Genomic DNA, 20,810 nt, shown 5'->3' with positions numbered 1-20,810 from the left:
ACTGAAAGGACGCCAGCCAGGGAGCGGTGGGGGGAGGCTCAAACCCCACCCACCATGTCTGTTCTAGTCCAACCTGTGCTCTTCCAGTTGCCCCACTGCTCAGAGGCCATGGCCGCCTTCAGCAAAACACCAGTGTCTTTAAAGCCTTGCAGGGCATTTGGTCCTGTCCAAAACGTTCACAGAGAGACCTGGTCCATGCCAAAAGGTCCTTGAAGTTTGATCCTTGATATTCGGTTCTGTCCAAAACGTCCATGGAGACATCTGGTCCATGTTGTCCCATCTACCTAACCCCACGTGCCATGAACAGAGGCAAGGAGGGCTATTATTGGCAATAAAACCACAACACAATTATTGGACCACTAAATATGATGGTATTTTTAATATGTTAATTATGTCAACCAAAAGTAGAAATAAGCCTTATGGGCTATCTGAACCCAGCAATGTTTTCTAAGTGTGGATGTTTTTGACAGGACTAAATATCAAGGACCTTTTGGTGTGGACCAAATGCCTCGTGGACGTTTTGGACAGAACCAAAATGTCCACTAATCCTTGAAACACGTCAAGAAAGAAGATGATTTCTCACAATGTCAGCAAAGCGAACAAGGGTTGTTGCATACAGTCCTCCAGTGGCAATTAGATGTGCAGACCAGAGCGCTTGAGACCTTACAGCTCATTGTCCTCAACTAAAAGGAGAGATCTCATTAAAAACTGTCAGATGATGCTCGCTCTGAAACTCCAAGTACGTAAGGGAGGAGATTCCTCTCGGGCTTCCTTCCAAGTCAGTCTTCACATCCACACCACTCACTCTCAGGAAATTACTCCTCTGGAACCTACTCCCCTCCCCCACACCGGCTGCTCTGAGCACCCAGCTGCCAGTTTTAACTTTGCAAGGTATTTCACATGCCTTTGAGGATTACAAAAATGCCCTAAATTTCCATTTCCCTGGGGGAAAAGAATCATTTTCTCACCCTGCCTTAATTCTCTTCATAATTTAGTGCACCAATGAATTATAAAATAACCCTTCAGCTCTAAATTTTAATTCCCACATCACCTTATAATAAAAATGACTGATAATTGTTCAATTTATTTTATCAACTTAGTGACATACTAAATCATTAGGTACATATAGAAGACATTCCCAAAATGCAGTGCGTGGGATTTGAGTACACGCCCCCCACAGTGCCCACTGGTGCTCTGGCCCCCGTGGGATTTCTATTCTGTGGGTGTAGAAGACGCAGGATCACTCGGAGTGAGAAGGAGACAGGAGAGTGATGGGAAGTTGGGACAAACCTCAACCCCTTATAGCAGAACCTACTGTGTGGAGAAAGCTCTTCTAAGTGAAAACGATCCCACTGTTCACAAGAGGTTAACTGCAGTGGGTTTTCTTAACAGTGCATTTGGTTCATAAATACCTGTTTCGGTGACAATCAGAGTGACTCACACAATTATCTCACTTACACCTGAACTGACATTTTAACTACCTGTTGACTTTGCATCTGGTGGAACCGCCAATAGCTAATCACTTCCAGGTCCTAGAAAGTCTGGGATAACTTGATGTGAATCCAAAAGACCCTCCCGTTTGTGTGGGGTGCAGGCTGCAGATGGAGGAGGGAGCGAGGCAGAGGACTCCAGAACCTTCTGGGGTGAGCTCAGGGCCTTGGATGGAGTTACTGTGCCTTCTGCATGATGACATCACTAGACTTTGATACTTCCTCCCACTGGCACTCTGCTAGGAATGTGGGAAAATACGGGTCGAACTGTTCAAAATAATGCTTTAACTGATGACATGGTTTCAGGTAATATAAAAAATACCCATCTGATGTGAAACACTAAAAGACTCTAGACTTCTTGAAATTAAAAAAAAAAAGTGTGAAAGTTAAAAAAATTTACATGCCTTCTTTTTCTCTACAAAGAATGAGAATAATAGTATTTAGCTCTATCACACAGTAAAACTCAAATGCAGTTAAACATTATTAGAAAATGAACGGAAAAACAAATCACCTTTACTGTTCCATTATCTCTCTGCTCAACTCTACTGATATCTGTACATTCCTGCTCTAAAGCAACTACAGGCACCCACTAGGTAAGAGGTCAGCTTGCCACCAGGGTACAAGGTACGTGACAACGGAGGCAAACTGTTGATTGTCCACACCCAGTCATCTCTAAGCACACCAGTACTCTTTCCTCCACAAACAATGAAATGCACTGAAACCAAACAAACCCCAGGTGCCTAATGCCCAATGAGTGCGCAGTCAGAGATAATGGAAAAGGGCTTCCGAGCCACCCATTCATTCACTCGCTTTACTCCCTCATTCAGAAAACCAGATGTGATGAGCAGCTACAGTGCACCTGGTGCTGGAGTTACAGCCCCCACAAGACAGCGTTCTCATTGTCATGGAATTTGCATTGTATTGGAGGCAGATAGATAACCAATGAATTAACATGTAAGTATAGCATATGCCAGATGCTGCTAAATGCTGAGCGGAATGAAGCAGGGTGGGAGGAGAGGGCGTGCCAGGATATGGATGAGAGATAATACACTGGTAAGTGTATCGCATGCCACATGCTGCTAAGTGCTGAGCAGAATGAAGAGGGGGTGGGGAGACGGAGTGCCAGGTAATGGGTGAGAACTGGCCTCACCCGGGTTTAAACAGCGAACTTAAGTCAGGGAGCAGCCACATGGAGGTCAGGGGTAAGAACTGTGCGGGAAGAGAGAAAAGTAAGTTCACTGGCGCTCAGGCCGAAGTGTGACTGGCATATTGGAAGACTGGTAAGGGGGCAGGTGAGTTAGAAGGATAGAAACAGAAGGTGAACACAGGTAGCAGGAGGCCAGATCTAATGGGTTGTGTCGGTGCTGTAAAGACACTCAGGGGTTTTAGGCAGAGAAGTGACTTGGTTTTAAATGCACATATTCTGATGACCCCAGTAAGAGACTCTGGGGAACGTACTAAAGCTGTGTGTCCAGGAAGAAAAAAGAATGGAGTTTGGGGAGCACACAGTGATCTCTACATTGCACCCCCACTAGTCTCCTTGGGAAATGTGAGTGTGTGCGCTGACAAAGCTCCTCCCACAAAACTCTAGTATTCAGTGCTTTGATTTATAATTCTCTTGCAGTTTTATGCTTTGAAACAGTTATTCTTTAAATTTATGAAAAGAAGAGACTTTACTGAATCTGGTTTAAAGCTACCCTATAAGCTTAGAATTGGGTGGTAGACAGCAGGCTCCAAATGAAAGCAAAAGATGAGTCTGGAGCTGCTGTGAGTGACTGACTGGGTTGATATTATTAAAACTTCTCATGCTCAAACTCTGGGTGATCAATACATGCAAGGTGATGGAAACTCTAAATGGTCAAGTTCCTCTTTTAACTCACGGATTCTAAAGTATGAGAGTGCGTACTTAAATGATGCACAGTTTCTAAGAATGCCTACTTGTATGCAGGTGTGAATTCTTATTCATAGCACTTTCTACCTGTGCAGTCACCATTAAAGAAAACCCAGAAAGTAAAACAATCTGCACTTTAAATTTTACATATATAATGCAATGAATTCAATAAACTTACTGAGGCTGAAGAAGAGAGAAATGTAATGGAAAATTCTGATTTCTATTGCTGACATTTCAAAATTAGAGAAGCAAAAAAATCTAAAACCTCAAATTCAATAGATTTGAACATTTTTCCCTTGATTGATTTGTTTTGTTATTAAGCAGTTAATGACTCATGAAATCAGACATTACATATTCCTTTGCAATCATTTATTTAATTGCCCTATTTCTCTGCAAGACATAGTTCTAGTCTTGGTAGACTTAACAAGGTCAATTGGTGGCAGAGATTTTATTTAATGCTGAATTTCACTTCCTCTTGATAACATACCCAATTTAAGATTTTCTCGATCCTTACTTTATGTAGTTGAGGATGCTCCTCAGAATGCATTGATGGATTATTAACCTTCTGCTTTCCCAATTTTGGTTAAAAATAATTCTGATTTGTTGTACAATTCTATCTATATTTCACTTTTCCTTCTTTCTGTGCTCCTAAATTGCTGCTGCTACTAAAATTTTTGCTCTTTTCCTTTTCTTATTATACATTATTTATAAGGAATGTCATGGGTAGCGATGCTCATTAACATTTCCTTCTTCCCTTCCTTCCTTCCTTCCTTCCTTCCTTCCTCCCTCCCTCCCTCCCTCCCTCCCTCCCTCCCTCCCACTCTTCTTTCTTCTCTCCTTCCCTCCCGTTCTTCTTTCTTTTTTTAAACATAAGGAATTAACTAGGGTTAACCCTGGCATTATATCTCCTTGATAAGTCACAATGTGAGCCATTATGGCACAACACTAAATGAAAGCTACTCAGAAAAAGAATGTTTGCATACAATTCCAATAGAAAAAAAAGGGATATTTGAAAATATTTATAAAATATAATCTTAAGTTTTTTTATTAAAAGTAGTAAAAAAAATAATAATGAATGCACATATTCTGGTTCTGGGCTGAAAAACTTGGGGGTTGCTGGGGAGTCCCCAGCCGGCAGCAGGCAGGAGGGGATGGAGAGTGAGCGGTTCAGACCCTGGGAGAGCACAGGAGGTCTGAAGTGCAGTCTAGCTTCCTTCTGAAGGGAAAACCAACAGGACTGGATGATGATTTAATAATGGATTCAATGCAGCTTTGAGACCTGATGCCAAGGTTTCTGAACAGAGCAACTGAGGAGGAGGATGGGGCTGACGGAGAAGGGCTGCAGGAGTGGGGAAGGGAAATCAGGAACCCAGTTTTAGGCATGTGTGGGGCGAGATGCCTGTTTGACAAGAGGGTGGAGATGTGGCGAACAGGCAGCTGGACATATGAGTCAGAAACGCAACTGAAATCCTGACGCCACTACTTACGCATTATGGAAAATTGGGAACCTACTTAACTACTCCCCCCAAAGATTATGATCTATAAAATGAGATAATGATGCCACTGCATAAATTAACTAAAAGAATATGACAGATACTTTGAACAGTATCTGAGACACAGCAGATGTTTAATAAAACCTTCATTTAATAAATACAGGAAATGCTACTAAGCATAAGGAACTGAAGAGATACAACAATTAATTGTAAAGTACTCTCTCTGAAGACACTTTCTCTCTAAAATAGGAGCTACACAGGTACGTGCATAACTATACAAACAAGTAATAAGAGCCACATGAGCTATTTGAAGAAATATGTAGAGAGGAGAGAGAACTTCAAACGGAGAAGACGAGGGGAGAACACCCCAAACAGGAGTCACTTCATCTGGGCCTTTAAGAGCAGGAAGGACTGGATATGCGACACAGTTGGGAAGGGTGAAGTTCCGAGCCGAGAATAGGAAGGGCACAAGTACAAAGACCTGAGAGCAGGTACATCTGCTGCAGCCTCGGACGACTGAAGAAGGACGGACGGGTGAGACAGGGCAGGGAGGCTGGGCAGGGCACACTCCGTGGGGGGCTGAAGGCCAGTTATCAGCCTTCTAGAGTCCTAAGGAACCACTGCAGATTTCTGACAGAATCATTCTAGCACACTGGTTTGTGACTGGACATAAAACCAGGAGAAGGGGCTCCGGTAGGGTGGGGACAGACCAAACAAACCATGCAATGGATCCATGCCTGTTTACCTGAACTACACTGGAAGCAGCCAACAGAATGTTTCCTCTAATCAAATGTAGGTCAAGGTGCTGGGGGACTCCCACAGGATGAAACAGGATGAATGCAACAGCAGGGGTTAGCAGCTGAATAATTTACATCAACCCTACTTACAGCGCAGGCACTGGGTACAGTGGGCGAGGAGGGTGAAGGGGCGCCAAGGGCTCGTGGCACGCGCATCACAGAGCACGGAGACGGCTACACTCAGACTCTTGGCTTCACAGCACTTTCTAAAAGGACTGAAATGACAACCACACCTGTAGCTTTTAGAGCGAATGGCCTGTCCCCTCGTATGCCTGACAGGACTGTCACCTCCCAAAGCACGTGGGCCTGAGCTGAGGCACAGCACATGCTCAGTGCAGCTCAGCTGAATGAGCACACAGGAGTGAAAAGGAATAAAATATTTACGGAGCGTCTGATACTGTCTGCTGAACTCTAAGTATATTCCTGATTTGAATGGAAAATTATTGTCACATATACATATTTTGGTGGATACATTAAGCTATCCTTTTTGCATCACAAAAATCAACATAGTCCAATCAGAACTCATTACCTTCAAGCCAAAAAATCTGTTCTTACTTCCATCTACAAGTCACCTACCTACACAGGAGGCAAGCATTCGCCTTTTTTCTGTCTCATTACCGTTTGCTGAATAATGAAGAGGGCCTTTCCCTGCTAATCAATAATCCCACCACTTCTATTCTGTCCATTTACTTCTCAGATGCATGGGTCTGTTTGTTTACCCCGCTTCCTTGATTTGTCTATTCCTACGTCATTCCTATCATATTTAAATGACTGCTGCTTTACAAACAGTGTATATTATGTTTTTATACTGAACTTGCTATGCTCAGGCACTTCAATTTATCTGATTTTCCTCAAACCCCAACTTGAACTGCATTACATCTACAGATTAACTTGACAGAAGTACCATCTTTACAATATTGAATTTTACTAGCTGAGTAAACAAGAAGTTTCTCCAGTTAGTCTTCTTTTGTATCCTCCAGTAAAGTTTTATAGTTTCCTACACTGAGGTCCTATGTATTTCTTTTTACATGCATTCCTAGACAGTTTGTGCTTTTTATTGCTTTTGAAACTAGGATCCTTTTTCTATTATATTTCCTAACTGATTATTGCTGATATAAGGGAAAGATGTTTGTTTTATACTTGTCCTGTATCTACTTTCTAAAAGCTAACAACCTCAGTAGCTTTTCAACCTTTCTAGAAAACACAAACTTCTATTAAGAGGCGAGTCCCCTTTATATAATCAACATTTCAAATGTATCTTGAACCTAAATACACATACACACACACACACACACAATCAGTTTTCCACGCTTCATGCAACTAAGACTGCCAGGAAAAAAAGAGTTCCTGGGTGACCCCTCACTGAGGGCCTGCCTTCACTTCCTGTACTTCAGCTTCTGGGCAACAGGACAGCTTAGCAAAAAGGATGGGTGACTTTATTCAATTCTACCTTCTTCCGAAGACAACATTTTGGATAGCTATTATATTTACCCTAATCAGGATAAGTTTCTGCTCCTATGCTATAACACAATCGAAGCTTCTAAATGCCTAAATACTTAATTAAGGGGACAGCCTACATCTAGGCGGCTTCTTTTCTCTCCTATGCCCATTAAAAAAGAGAGTCCTTCAACTTAGTTATGCCAGAATGGTCTCCTTCAGCTAATTTGTCTCTGTCTAATCTTTACCAGTTCACTGATAATGATCAAATGCTTTCGCCAGTGGATAGAAATTATACATTAAACTTGTAGAATTCTATACCTTTTTGTCCATCTTTAAAATGCTGTGTTGTCTTTTTCCCCTCATACTTAAATATTTAAGATCATATTTTGCTGAAATTTAAAATTTAAAGCCACGTCATTAAAGGTGTTTTTTAACACACATTTTGCTCTTCATTAAACAATCTTCTAATTTGTGGGGTCATGTCAATGGTCTTTCCAATGGAATATGAGCAGAAGTAGTAAGAGGCACGCTCTGTCTGCTCTCACTTACTACCTGACGCACCCCCAGCAGCTTAATTATGAGGATTCCAGAGACCCTGAAGGGGGTGGAACCCCAACAAAGAAGGAGCCTGGTTCCCTAAGTGATTATGCAGCACACAGGCTCCCTTCTCAGTGCCCTGTAATGTGAGTGAGAAATACATTTTTATTATGTTGACACTGAAATCATGTTGGGGTTTTAATAGTAGCTAGCCTATCCCTAGCTAGAGAGCAACAAGAGTTTGTGTAACAGACAAGGGACATAAGAAAGGTAATGACAAAGATCCGACTGGAGGAGCCGAGGGTCCAGCAAACCTACGGCACACAAATTTGGCCTTGCACCCATCACTATTAAAAATTTCAATTTAGCTATGTTCAAGTCCTTTCTAAATCTGGCGGTTTACAGATATAAGCAGCACAGTATTTTTTAATGAAATACTATGTGGAATCCCAAAACATAAACGAGAGAAATGTAGAGCAGATGTGGCTGAAGCAAGATTGGCAGCTGGACTGTCATCTGCGTAGCGCCTCTGGTGTTTGCCTGCCTGCAGCCCTAGGATGCCAAAAGTCAACTTGAACATTCACGATCTTACAGTAGTGTTAATATTAGTTGTTCATGTTACCATCTCTGTTATCGACATGCATAGACTGAATTAGTCAAGAGTAGTCTTTTTGCTTCTATTTTATACTAAACGCTCAATTTAGTTCTCATTTATTAGAATGCAAGTGTTCAAAGCTATGAACTATCCCTTTCAGCCTCGTCCACAATGCGCAGGTTTTAATATACTGTGTTTATTTTCCCCCTTTTTCTTGCTTTCTTCTTTGCTGAAGTAGTAGCATTGAGCCAGTAAGTATCCATGTGATGTCACTCTGTGCTAAGCAGGAAGGATACCGTGAGGAACAAGACTTACGGTAAAGTCACTGTTCTAAGGACAACTGAATTTCCTAAGTGACTGTGATTCTTTTAAATGAACACAATGAGTTCCTACTTTCATTATACTATGATGACAATATGTGACATGGGTTACTTGGTCAAGTTCACTAAGATTTTCACAGTGGCCCAATATAGTTACTGATTCTGTTCATTAGCTCCCTTTCTTCAAGAATACCTATTATTCACAAGCTAGATCACCAGCATCTCTTCTTTTTTCCTGAACTCCAGGACTATTTCTCAGTTCTATTCAAAATATTGCTAATTTGTCTATCTATTTTTTTAAGTGTATTTAATCAGTGTTGTTTGGGTTTGGTTTTGTCTGTTCTTTTGAGTGCAATCTCCTTTCATCCAAGCCTATTTTTAAAATCTGTTTAATAAAAGTAAAATCCATTTTAATCTCATTAGGGAGAAAAAGAAAGTTCATCTTCTAAAATTCTCTTGTTCTAAAGCAGTGATTTTTCTCTAAGATCATATACCTTGGGTCCATATCTATTGTTGAACAATTTTTTTTCATAGCTGTCGATTTGTTTTGTTTCATTTTTCCCACTTTAGTTATCCTTCAATTGGATTTACCAGTCATTATTGATCCTGTCCAGATGACTCAGGACTGACTTAAAAGCAGGTCTGCTGTATCTTGTCCAAATAGAGAAAGCTGTCAGGCTTGACATAAAGAATAGAGAAGTTTATCTTTAGCATCCCCACCTGGTACGAAGGTGTAAGCAGATGTCCCTTTATAAAGATTGTGAACAAGTCAGTTCTTAAGGACTTGGACTAAATTTGTCTCATCACAGCCATTCAATCAGTTTTGTTACAGGCAAACAATACCACAGAGGGACTAAATCCCTTCTGAAGAAACAAAAGCAGAGTATTTCCACTAGTTGGATATAAGAATGTAGAATATTCCATGAAAGTAAAATGCATCGAAGTAAAATACGTGCTTAAGTGTCTTCTGTATGAAATTCAGACTGATAAAGCTAGGCCAACGACTTGCTGTCCAAAGAAAGTCCCACGGGGTGCTAGAAGCAAGAACGGGCAATCAGATCTTATACAGAAGTCATTGAGTGAATGTGAAAAAGGGACTCAGGAGAACAAAGAAAGAAAGAAAAGGGCAGCAAAGATGCAGGCTCAAGGGAGGGGCTGATAGTTATAAACAATTGCAGAAATTTCTATCAGAATTAGAAAATGCTTTCAATATCAGAGTGCTGTATAACAAATTTAATTGCTATATAGTATTTAGAAAATTTTAAAGTCAATTGAAAAGGGTAGGTTATTTTTGTAACTTATATAACACTATAAAAGACCATTTTATAAGAAAAATGATTCTAAATTCATAAAGGAATTTTCTACTAAAATGTTTAGTAATAGTTTTTCATTTGAACTGCTAAATGGAACTATATTTTGTCCTTTAACCAACATATTAGAATAGGAAAAACAGGCTACTATATCAAAGTTTTCATCTTACCCTGAAAAATCAGCAGAATATTGTCCATAATCAAAGATATAGACTCTAGTAATTTGGCATACTATGAGGTATCCCAACGCAAACACAAAACAATATCTGGAAAACAAAAATAAGCTAGATTAGTGAAAATAAAAGATTCATTTTGTTAAAGAATACATTTTATAATTTATTAACTGTTTGATATGGTTTGAAAATTAAATATACTAGATCTACTCCACAAATAGCTTACTTCAATAAATTAGAAAAACTCTTTACTAGTTTCAGCCTCATTTTATTTGAATTTTGTACCACCTTCAGCGGTAAATGCATTCAATTGCTGCCTTCATTCATGTTTTCCTTCTGAAAGACCTCCATATACCAAATACTGCATCAGAAGGTCATGCGCACAAGAAGAAAACTATGAGTATCGTATTTGTTCTATTTATTCCTCCTTCTTTCTAGAAAACAAAATTTAGCACAAAAATATTTGGCTAAAATATAAATTAAACAAATCCTTAGGTTTTTATAAAACTTGTCCTCAATAGTCTACAAGCATACACCCTTAGTGTGGGTCAGGTGACATTTGCTCACATTTTATAGGTATGAACATTTAATGATTTTCACAATCTTAAAATGCTTGGAAGAGTTAAAATAATTAAAAACACAGTATGGAAAAAAGAATTTGCATATCCATAGAAGAGAACAGAAGCCCAGAAACAGATTCTAGAATATATAACACTATACAAAATGAATGGGAATGGATGCATTATCACCTACTTGGTTAACGATCTGGGTGGGGGAAAGGGTGCTATATTTTCATCTACAGAATTCTAGATGGATTAAAGAATTATATATATCATATAAAACCAAAACACATAGAAGCTGTAGATAAATATTCAAATGTTCTCAAATTGGGGAAGGACTTTCTAAACACATATACTGTGTTTCCCCGAAAATAAGTAGCTGGACCATCAGCTCTAATGCGTCTTTTGGAGTAAAAATTAATCTAAGACCCGGTATTATTTTAATATAAGACTGGGTCTTACATAATATAATACCGGGTCTTAGATTAATTTTTGCTCCAAAAGATGCATTAGAGCTGATGGTCCATCTACGTCTTATTTTCGGGGAAACATGGTATATATATATATATACATATATATGTGTATATATATACATATATATACATATATATGTGTATATGTATATATATACATATATACATCTATATATAAGAAATCAACATAAAAAACTATATTTGACTAAGTTAAAATCTTAAACTTCCTCATATAGGTAATTCAGGTGGTTTTATGAGAGTTCTTTCAAACTTTAGATAAATATGTGATTCTAATCTACTTGAATTAATCCTGACAAAGAAAAATGAAGGAAAGCTTCCTAATTCAAATATTTTACAAAGTTAATATATTCCTGATAGTATGGCTGATAAAATAGCACACATGCTATTCACACACAGTGTTGACAAATCAAGCTTAAAACCATTTCTAAAAATCATATGGCAGATTGTATTTTCCAAAGATGGCTGCAACAATATCTCCCAGTTCATATACTCTTCTACAGCCTGACATACTGCTCCCCCATCAAGAGAAGGGTCTATTTCTCCAACCACTTTGAATCTGGGTTGGCCCTCTAACTGCACTGATCAGTAAATTATGGCAGAAAACTCTGCTAGTTCCAGGCAGTTTCTACTTCCTGCCTTTTGGAAGTTGGTTATCAGAAAAAAAGTGTGACTATCCTGAGACCACCACATGTAGAGGCTCTGCAGGATGAGACAAAGAAGAAAGGATGGATTGTGAGAGAGAGAGGTGCCAAGCGGTGCCAAGTCATGAGACGCTGGTGTGAAGAAGCTGTTGTCATATGAAAAAGAGGTATCTATCCCGTTGAACCTTTCCCTGAATTCCTGGCCCACAAAATCATAAGCAAAATAATATACCAATTTGTTCTAGGCCACTATGTTTTCATGTAGTGACATAATCAGAACAGAAATTGGAAAGTGAAAATAGAGCGCTGTCAAAAGAAAAACCTATGGCACAGCACTGGCTTGAGAGCAGGGTAGCAGGTGGAAGCAGGAAAGGTATTGAGAAGATTGCTAGTGAAGACTGGAAAGGCAGTAAGGAAACGAATTGGAGGCTGGAGAAAAGGCACCCCACGTCATGTACTGGCAGAAACTAGGTAACACTTGTTTGTCCTAACATGGAAAATAGAAAATGCACCTAATCGAAGTGACCACAGGTTTCTTTGGGATCCATATGACAAGGTATGGATGGAGAGATATGAACTATAAAGGAAAAGTGTTCAGGTTTTGAGTAGAATTTAGAGAAAATAGAAAGGCCTCACGACAACCAGCAAAGTATTCTTAAAGTAATCAGAGTAAAGATGAAGTCAAGGGAACTCTTTGATGACACTTCAGGAAGCTTTCAGGGCACACCTTTTAGAACCCCTCAGATTTAGAATAAAAGTTTCTAAGAATTTGAAGGGTATGCCCCTCAGACTCTCTACTAGACATGTTTTTAAGAACTGACTGTCTCCAAAGACTGTCCCCAGAACACCCTCCCTGTCGCAGCTCTGTACACCAACAGCTGGATGCAGTTCTCCTCCCCTGGACTGTGGGCTGGACTTCATAACCTGGTTTACCCACGGAACACAACGGGAGTGGCTTCCTGAGATGTCGCGCAGTGTCCTCCGGCTCTGTTGGACTGCTGGTTCTTAGCACACTCTCCTGAGCCCAGCCACCGTGTGTGAGCAGCCCAAGCCCACACGGAGACGCGGCATATAAGTGTCCCAGCCAACAATCCCAGCTGATCTCCCAGCCAACAGCCAACATCGACTGCCAGCAGTAGGAGAAAACCATCCTGGGTGTCAAGCAGTCACATTGTCAAAGGAACGGCAGTTCCAGCCAATACTTAACAGCAACCACACTGGAGCCTAAGCGAAAACTGTCCAGCTGAATCTAGTCAACACATGAAACCGTGAGAACTAGTAATAAATTGTTGGTAAGCCACTAAGTCTGGAGTGGTGTGTCATGCTGCAACAGACAACTGAAATAATCCCTTAATAAAAGTTTGGCACGATAAAACTAATAGTAATTTAAAATACTTGACCTTGGTCAAGTAGGGCTTATTTGATAACTGCAAGTACGATTTCATATAGGAAGACTAGTAATACATATCATCACTGATGAGTCAAAGGAAAAAATGTTTATAATATACATAAAAAGGCATTTACTGGAAGCCAATAATGTTTCCACATAGCAAATAAACTCTTAGTAAACTAAGTGAAAAGGATGCTTCCTTAATGTTAAAAAAACCTATCAAAACATTCAGAACTTTGTCGGCCTTGAAACACCAGTAATTCATGGGGGAAAGCATATGAAAGTTTTTGAAGAGGGAAAAAAGAAATGTATGTATTAGTATGAATTACCTAACTTTTACACTTATTTTTTAAAATTCAAATAACATCAACGCCCAGTGTCCTCAGATTAATCTCTAAATTTAACATCATAACCCCAATCAAAATCCTCACAACACTTTTAGGGGAACCAGACTAGCTGATTTTCAAGGTCTCCTGTAAAACTAAACAAACATGATGAAGCGGACTTGCCCTGTCCTAGCAGATAAAAGAATATGTCACAGTGATTTATAATGTAGTATTGTTTCAGAAATAGATCAAAAGATTAACCAGAGAAGAAAGTTCAAAAAGACTCATTGTACAACTGAAACTTTGATTTGTTATAAAGTTGTCATATAAAATTAATGGGAGAAGGATGAATGAGGTAAATGAGGTAAAAAAAAGTTAGCTCTCCTTTCAGAAAAATAGTTTCCCGTTCACACTACACACACAAGTACAAAAATCCAGTCAGATTATGAAAAACTCTCAATGTAAAATATAAGACAATAAAAAGTACTAGAATAAGATACAAAAGAATATCCTCAAATCCTGGAATGGGGAAACCTTCATATGTGACAAAAATCAAAATGCCATGAAGGTAAGTCTGACAAATATTTATTATATAAACACTGGAAATAATCTATATGACAGAAAATTAAATTAAGTAACAAATTATCAACTACATATAGTAAGTTAGTATCCCAAATAAACAAAGAAATTCCACAAACCAACAAAAAAAGGATTAAGAACTCAAGTAAAAAATGAATGAGAATATGAACGAGCAAATTATAGAACAAAAAAATTATAACAGCCAGTCCATTTAGAAAAATAAATGACATTCAAGATAAGGAATCATCAGGAAGTAATACTAATCCAGAAATGCATATTAGAATAATATTTGTCCAACATAATTGGCAAAAGTTTAAAAATAGATACCCAGTTGGGGTAGGGAAAACAAGCACTCTTAAACACAGTTGGTGGGGATGAAATTTTAAACAGCTTTTTGGGGTGATTTTGCAGTGTACATCAGAATTTGCACAAACTCTCTGAATTGCCACTTTCACTTTTAGGAGCCTATCCTAAAAAGTAAAATACACACACACACACACACACACACACACACACACACACAAAGATATTCACTAAAGCACAGTATTTAAGGGAAAACTAACTACTAAATGTCTCCAATATTATAGTTAAAATAAATGGAAATAATAAAATAAATAGAAAGCCACATTATAAACAGAATTCAATAATAATGAATAAGGAGGAATCTATATGTACACACAACGAAAGTCGGTGTTAATTGGGGGGGGAGAACAGTACACTTAAAATGTAGTCCCATTTTAGATACAAAAAAAATCTATACAGATCTATATACATAGTTTGTGTATATATAAACTTATATAGATATATCATGGAAAAAGTTCTAGAACAAAACTGTAGTACACACCGTAGGTTGACTCACTGCATCGCACTTCCATCTCCATTCTCCCGTACTTTCCTCTATTATAGAGGCCAAAAGGCTAATATCCAATTTCCAGCCTCTCTCGTAGTTAGAGGTGGCACGAGACAGGTCCTGCCTATGGGAGGCATGCAGAAGTCTGCTGATGGGGCGGCCAGATGGCTCAGTTGGTTAGAGCGCGAGCTTTGAACAACAGGGTTGTCGGTTCAATTCCCACATGGGATGGTGGGCTGTACCCCCTGCAACTAAAGATTGAAAACAGCGACTGAACTTGGAGCTGAGATGCACCCTCCACAACCAGATTGAAGGACAATGACTTGGAGCTGATGGGCCCTGGAAAAACACACTGTTCCCCTATATTCCTCAATAAAAATGAAAAAAAGAAGTCTGCTGAGGTTCCTAGGAAAGCTCTGGATCTGTGTTGTCTAATACGGTAGCCACTTGCAGGAATGTTCTAGATCATTCAAGTTCATTCAATGTTCAAGAGTTCATAGCAGCTCTTGAAAGCTGTTACTTTTTCAAGAATTTTTGTAAGCTGGCTGTTAAATTCAGCCATTATTAAAATGAATACAAACATAAAATTAAATTATCTTACATACAAAGGTACTGAATATTCAAAACCCATCACTTTCCAATTACTGTACTTCCTATCGCTTGCCATTTTCTGTGTTCTTGAGGTGATTTGCATCTACTGAGTGTGCATGGTGGAGCGGCTACATAATGGTCAGCTACATAGTGTTGCTTCCCAACTCCACATTCAGGGACGTCATGTTAGTAGCCTTACATCTACTAGTGGAAGGAGTCACACTACGTAAATCGGCAAACATTATAAATCGTCTTGATTGTTTAAACCAAGGACTGTCAAATGAAAGCCTGCAGGACAAATCTTGACCACTGCGTGTTTTGCAAATAAAATTTTATTTGACCACACCAGACGCCCATTGTTTACACACTGTCTTTGGCTTCTTCTGTCTCATAATAGGAGAGCCATATGGTTGCAACAGCAACAGCATGACCATCCAAGCCTCAAGGAGGTATTTACTATCTGTCCTTTTATGGAAAAAGTTTGCTTATACCTCGTCTTGAGATCAGATACTTATACTTAGTCTTGCAATCAGGTACTCATACTTATCTCGAACTTTGTTCATCTCTTTCACACATTGTTTGCTAATCTGTAGTTTCTGCATTTCCATATCATTTTTTAAAAATTTTTATTGGGGAACAGTGTGTTTTTCCAGGACCTATCAGTTCCAACTCAAGTCGTTGTTTTCAATCTAGTTGTGGAGGGCGCAGCTCACTAGCCCATGTGGGAATAGAACCAGCAACCTTGTTGTTAAGAGCACACGCTCTAACCAACTGAGCCATCCAGTCGCCCTCTATGTAATTTTTGAAACAACTTTAAAAACACATGGAACACTATAAAACAAAAATTACAGTCTTGGAAGTGAACAGTCTTGGAAAGTATAGACAGAGGGGAAGGCAAAATAAGGAGAAAGTAACGTTGCTATTCAGATGTGCAAGCCTTGTGCAAAATTAGACACACAGATTAATGAATAAAGAGTCCAGAAATAATGCCACACATATATGGTGAAATGCAATTCTATATGGAAAAGAAGGTATTTGCAATAAATATTGCTGGGACTAATGGATATGCATATAGAAAAAAATTAATTTCAACCCTTATCTCATAACATACACAAAAATTAACTCAGAATAGATCACTGACCTAACCATAAAAACTAAAACTATAAAACTTTCAGAAGAAAATGTTCATAACCTTAGGGCAAAGATTTCTTAGAAGACACAAAAGCTCTAAACTATAAAATAAAAAAATTAGTAAATTGACTTCATCAAAATTTTAAAGTTCTGTTCTTCAAACTCACCACTAAGAAAATGAAAAGGCAAGTCACAAATTAGGAGAAAACATACACAATTCATATACCTGACAAAGGACTTATATCCAGACTATAGAAAGAACAAATTGTAAAATAATAAAATTCAAGTCAGGAGATTTGAACAGACATGTTCCCCCCAAAGAAGATATACAATTGGGTCAAAAGGCACAAGAAAAGATGCTTGTCATCATTAATGATGAGAAATCTAAATTAAAATCAGAGTGAGATACCACGATGCACCCATTAGAATGACTAAAATGAAAAGACTGATGAAAGCAAGTATTGGTGAGAACGTAGAAGCAGCTGGCCCCTCAGACATCACCAGTGTGAGAGAGAAATGGTACAACCACTTCGGAAAAGTGTGGCACTGTCTTATATGATTAAACACAGTTTTACCCTATGCCCCAGCAATTCCTCTCCTGTTACACAAGAAAAATGGAAACATCCATCCATGAAAAGACTTGTATAATACAAGACTGTTTTAGATGTTTTATTCATAACAGCCCAAATTTTGAAACAATTCAACTGTCCGTTAATAAACAGGAGAAAGGACACATAAATTGTATATATTCGTACAATGGAAGGCTACTCGGCAATGAAAAGAACAAACTGTTGATAAACATAATGACAAGGATGAGTTTTAAAAAAACATAAAAGCCGAGTTTTTAAAAGCCAGACACAAAAGGTTACATACTGTACAGTTCCATTTATACAAAATTCTACAACAGGTAAAACTAATCTATGGTGACAGAAAGCAGATCGCTCGTTGCAGGGGAGAGGGCTGCACTGATTACAAAGGGTAATAAAGGAACTTTTGGGGACGAGTAAAATTTCCTATATCTTGATTTGGGTGACAGTTATACACGTCTATACATTTGTCCAAACTCATTGAATTGGTGGTTTTATTTTGTTTTAGGTAAATTATACCTAAAGTTGATTTAAAAATTATTTGGAAACAAATTTTATACAATCTCCTTTGCAGAGTCCTTCTCACCCTGGGGCTCCAGGGTCTGTTTTTGTCTCAATTTATACTTATTTCCAAGAGGATTTCACCCACTCCCCTGATTTTAAATACCTAATGTGTACTGCCAGCTCCCAGATTCTAAATCTCTAGCCTCGACATGGATCCTAACCTCCAAGCTCAAACACCCAACAAGCAACCTAACATCTCTACTCGGTTGTCTAATGAGCATCTCAAACTTAACATGCTGAACACAGAACTCCTGATTCCACCAAAATGATCCTTACCCTAGTCTTCTCTATCCTGGTAAGTGGCACCATCTCTCACCCAGTTGCTTTGCCCCCCAAAAGAGTCATTTTTGATGTACCTTTACGACTCACATCTCATATGCAAAATCTTCAAGTCTGTCTTCATATCTCACATCATGTACGAGGTCTGACTATTTTGTTCATGAACTCATCTTAGAAATAGTGCCACATACCTCATTGCTGAATATCACTATGGTCACCTTTGAAGTACTCCCCTTGGGAAGCTATGCACTGATTCCAGCACCTAGTCCACCCTTCAAAGCAATTTTGGAACTTTTTCTGGAATGGCCATCAGAGCTGTCATCATATTACACTTGATGTCCTGAATGTCATCAAAATGTCTGCCTTTCAATATTTCCTTTATCTTCGGGTAAAGAATGAAGTCACTGGGGGGCAGATCAGGTGAGCAGGGAGGGTGCTCCAATACAGTTATTTGTTTACTGGCTAAAAACTCCCTCACAGACAGGGCCGTGTGAGCTGGTGCATTGTCGTGATGCAAGAGCCATGAATTGTTGGCGAAAAGTTCAGGTCATTTTTGGCTTTTTCATGCAGCCTTTTCAGCACTTCCAAATAGTAAACTTGGTTAACTGTCCAGTTGGTACAAATTCATAATGAATAATTCCTCTGATGTCAAAAAAGGTTAGCGACACTGTTGCAACAAGTTTGCGAACTTAATTGTATGATTCACATTCATATCCAAATTTATCTTTAAAACATACCCTGGGTTGAGTAATTCCCACTGGGACCAGGTCCAGGCCTGCATCACAGTAACAGCATCCTGACTAGCCTCCCTTCCTCGTCTGTTACAGGGAGGCGCCAGAGTGCTCAAGACTTCCCCACAGCCGCCCACCACCCCCAGAATAAAATCAAAGTTTCTTCAAGAACTGGGGTTGCCCCAGGATCTAATTTTTTAAAAACGAAGTTCTTTCTTTGGTTTGGGTGAATGACACATATTTACATAGACTTTTATTTTGATTACAACCAAGGACTAAAGAATTATGAAAGAATGATGAAATTAGAACATTACTGGAGCTTAGAGAAATGTGTCAACATCTGAAGCACCTATCCCATGTGGACACAGGTAGACCACTTGAATTCCAGCAAACGAGGGAAGTGTAAGTTAGTTACCCTCGGTGTTGTCTCAAGTTGGTCATGATTTTTGATTGGTACTATTTTTGTACTAATTAATTCGCTGAAATAGGGCTCCGTTTCACTTTAATTTTGTTTTTGTGTAACTGTTTCTGCTAAACCATCCTGTGTGTCTACTTGGTCCTCTCTCTCTGTCTCCTTGGCACTGCTAAGTGGAAACAGCGAAACTGATACACAGATAATAAGCTCAGGTTAAAACTGCTAGCAGGTCACAAAAGCCTTCAAGTCAGGGGTCAAGTTTTATTCAAATTGGTATCTCCAAGCCTTACCTCTACCTCTTGGCACATAACCCTGCATATCGCAGGTTATTGTGTAATTTTGAAGACATTCTCCTCAGTTTAAACAAACACCTCTAAGCAAATACTTCTCTAACCCTACGTTTCAAGCCCATTCCTCTCAAAATTTATTCTGAAATTTCTACCCACAATTTCCATTTCTAGAATATAGCATTTCAAATTAAATAATCAGAACTACAACTCACCCAATCTAGATAGCCTTTCGTTTTTTATCTAGTTAAATAGCAACAAATATGAGCCAAGAAAATTAAAATTAAATACTGGTAGTGGGAGGGACATTAGACTGAACTCCAAAGACAGCACTAATGAGAAATATAGCTTGAAAGTACTCAATAAATAATTTACAGGATCTTAAAAACAGACTTTGGTATCAAGTAACCGGAAGAACTGTACAACACTCACAATATTAACTAAGAGAGACAATTTGCTAAAATTGTGCGTATGTAAAATTTTTTCACTAAAAATATAACAGTTATGTGAATACAAATACAATTTTAAAAATATCAGGCATAATAAGATTTTGTTGAGCTATGAGTGAATGAAATGAAGGAAAAAAACTGAGTGTCCTACTTTTGGGTATATTTCAAAACTTGATCTTGAGTCTAATAAAATCAACAGAGACCTAGAAATATGACTGCTTAAAAATTATTCATGTTTTTAATCAAGTTTGTCCATTTTCACTAAGTGATTATGGGAAGGTAACCTGAAGAATTTTTCAACGCATTAAGATCTGACAGAGCCCTAAGCATGCATGCTGTTATTCTAAAATCAACATCCCAAAGTGAGCCCATTTCTTCTTCCACTCCTTTTTATGAAAGTCATGCACGCAGAGTTTCCAAGTCAAAGGGTACAATGTGGCTCGTCACGACAGAGCCGTCTGCAGCCCACACTCCCCACCCGGGAGCTCTGCTCTCCACAGGCCAGCAGGCTAGTTCTCAGATTGTCCCCTGGACTCGGCAGGACAGATGACAGACGGGCTTGATTCTCAACAGCACCGCCCTCCACAAGCACGTCGGGTCCCAGCTCTCTTCTGGCATCTCCAGCCCTCCATCCTTGATGTTTTATTCCCATTTAAGTGGAGTTTCAGAAGGGCGCACAGATAAATGTGTGTTTAATTGGCTACAATTAACTGGAAGTCTCAAAACTTAGTCTTAAATCCATTATCAAAACATCAGGTTTCTAAAATCTTTCTGCTAATTCCCAGAATTTCATTCCAATAATGTAGTTATAAACTGACAAAGAGAAGACACTCTTTGAAGTTCTGCTGTGTGGGGCATGTGCATGAGGGAGTGAATGGTGCCGACAAGAT

At 38.9% G+C, this 20,810-nt stretch overlaps 1 protein-coding gene across 7 annotated transcripts in view; it reads right to left on the bottom strand.

Annotated features, from left to right (window-relative positions):
* Positions 1-20,810, bottom strand: part of MBOAT2 (membrane bound glycerophospholipid O-acyltransferase 2) — a 176,013-nt gene that overhangs the window by 22,725 nt on the left and 132,478 nt on the right. For 3 of the 7 annotated variants that reach the window (XM_019755958.3, XM_074331665.2, XM_019755959.3), the window contains one exon: positions 10,044-10,139. The exons of the other annotated variants lie outside the window; for them this stretch is intronic. In XM_019755958.3, coding sequence (XP_019611517.2) covers positions 10,044-10,139 — 96 coding nt within the window. The remainder of the gene's footprint in view (positions 1-10,043; positions 10,140-20,810) is intronic. 7 annotated transcript variants of the gene reach the window in all.

Source organism: Rhinolophus sinicus, chromosome 2 (assembly GCF_057876585.1).
Source record: "Rhinolophus sinicus isolate RSI-liver-muscle chromosome 2, RSI-T2T, whole genome shotgun sequence".
Taxonomy (NCBI): Eukaryota; Metazoa; Chordata; class Mammalia; order Chiroptera; family Rhinolophidae; genus Rhinolophus; species Rhinolophus sinicus.
The sequence above is the reverse complement of the archived record's forward strand: the minus strand, read 5'-3'. Positions and strand labels throughout refer to the sequence as shown.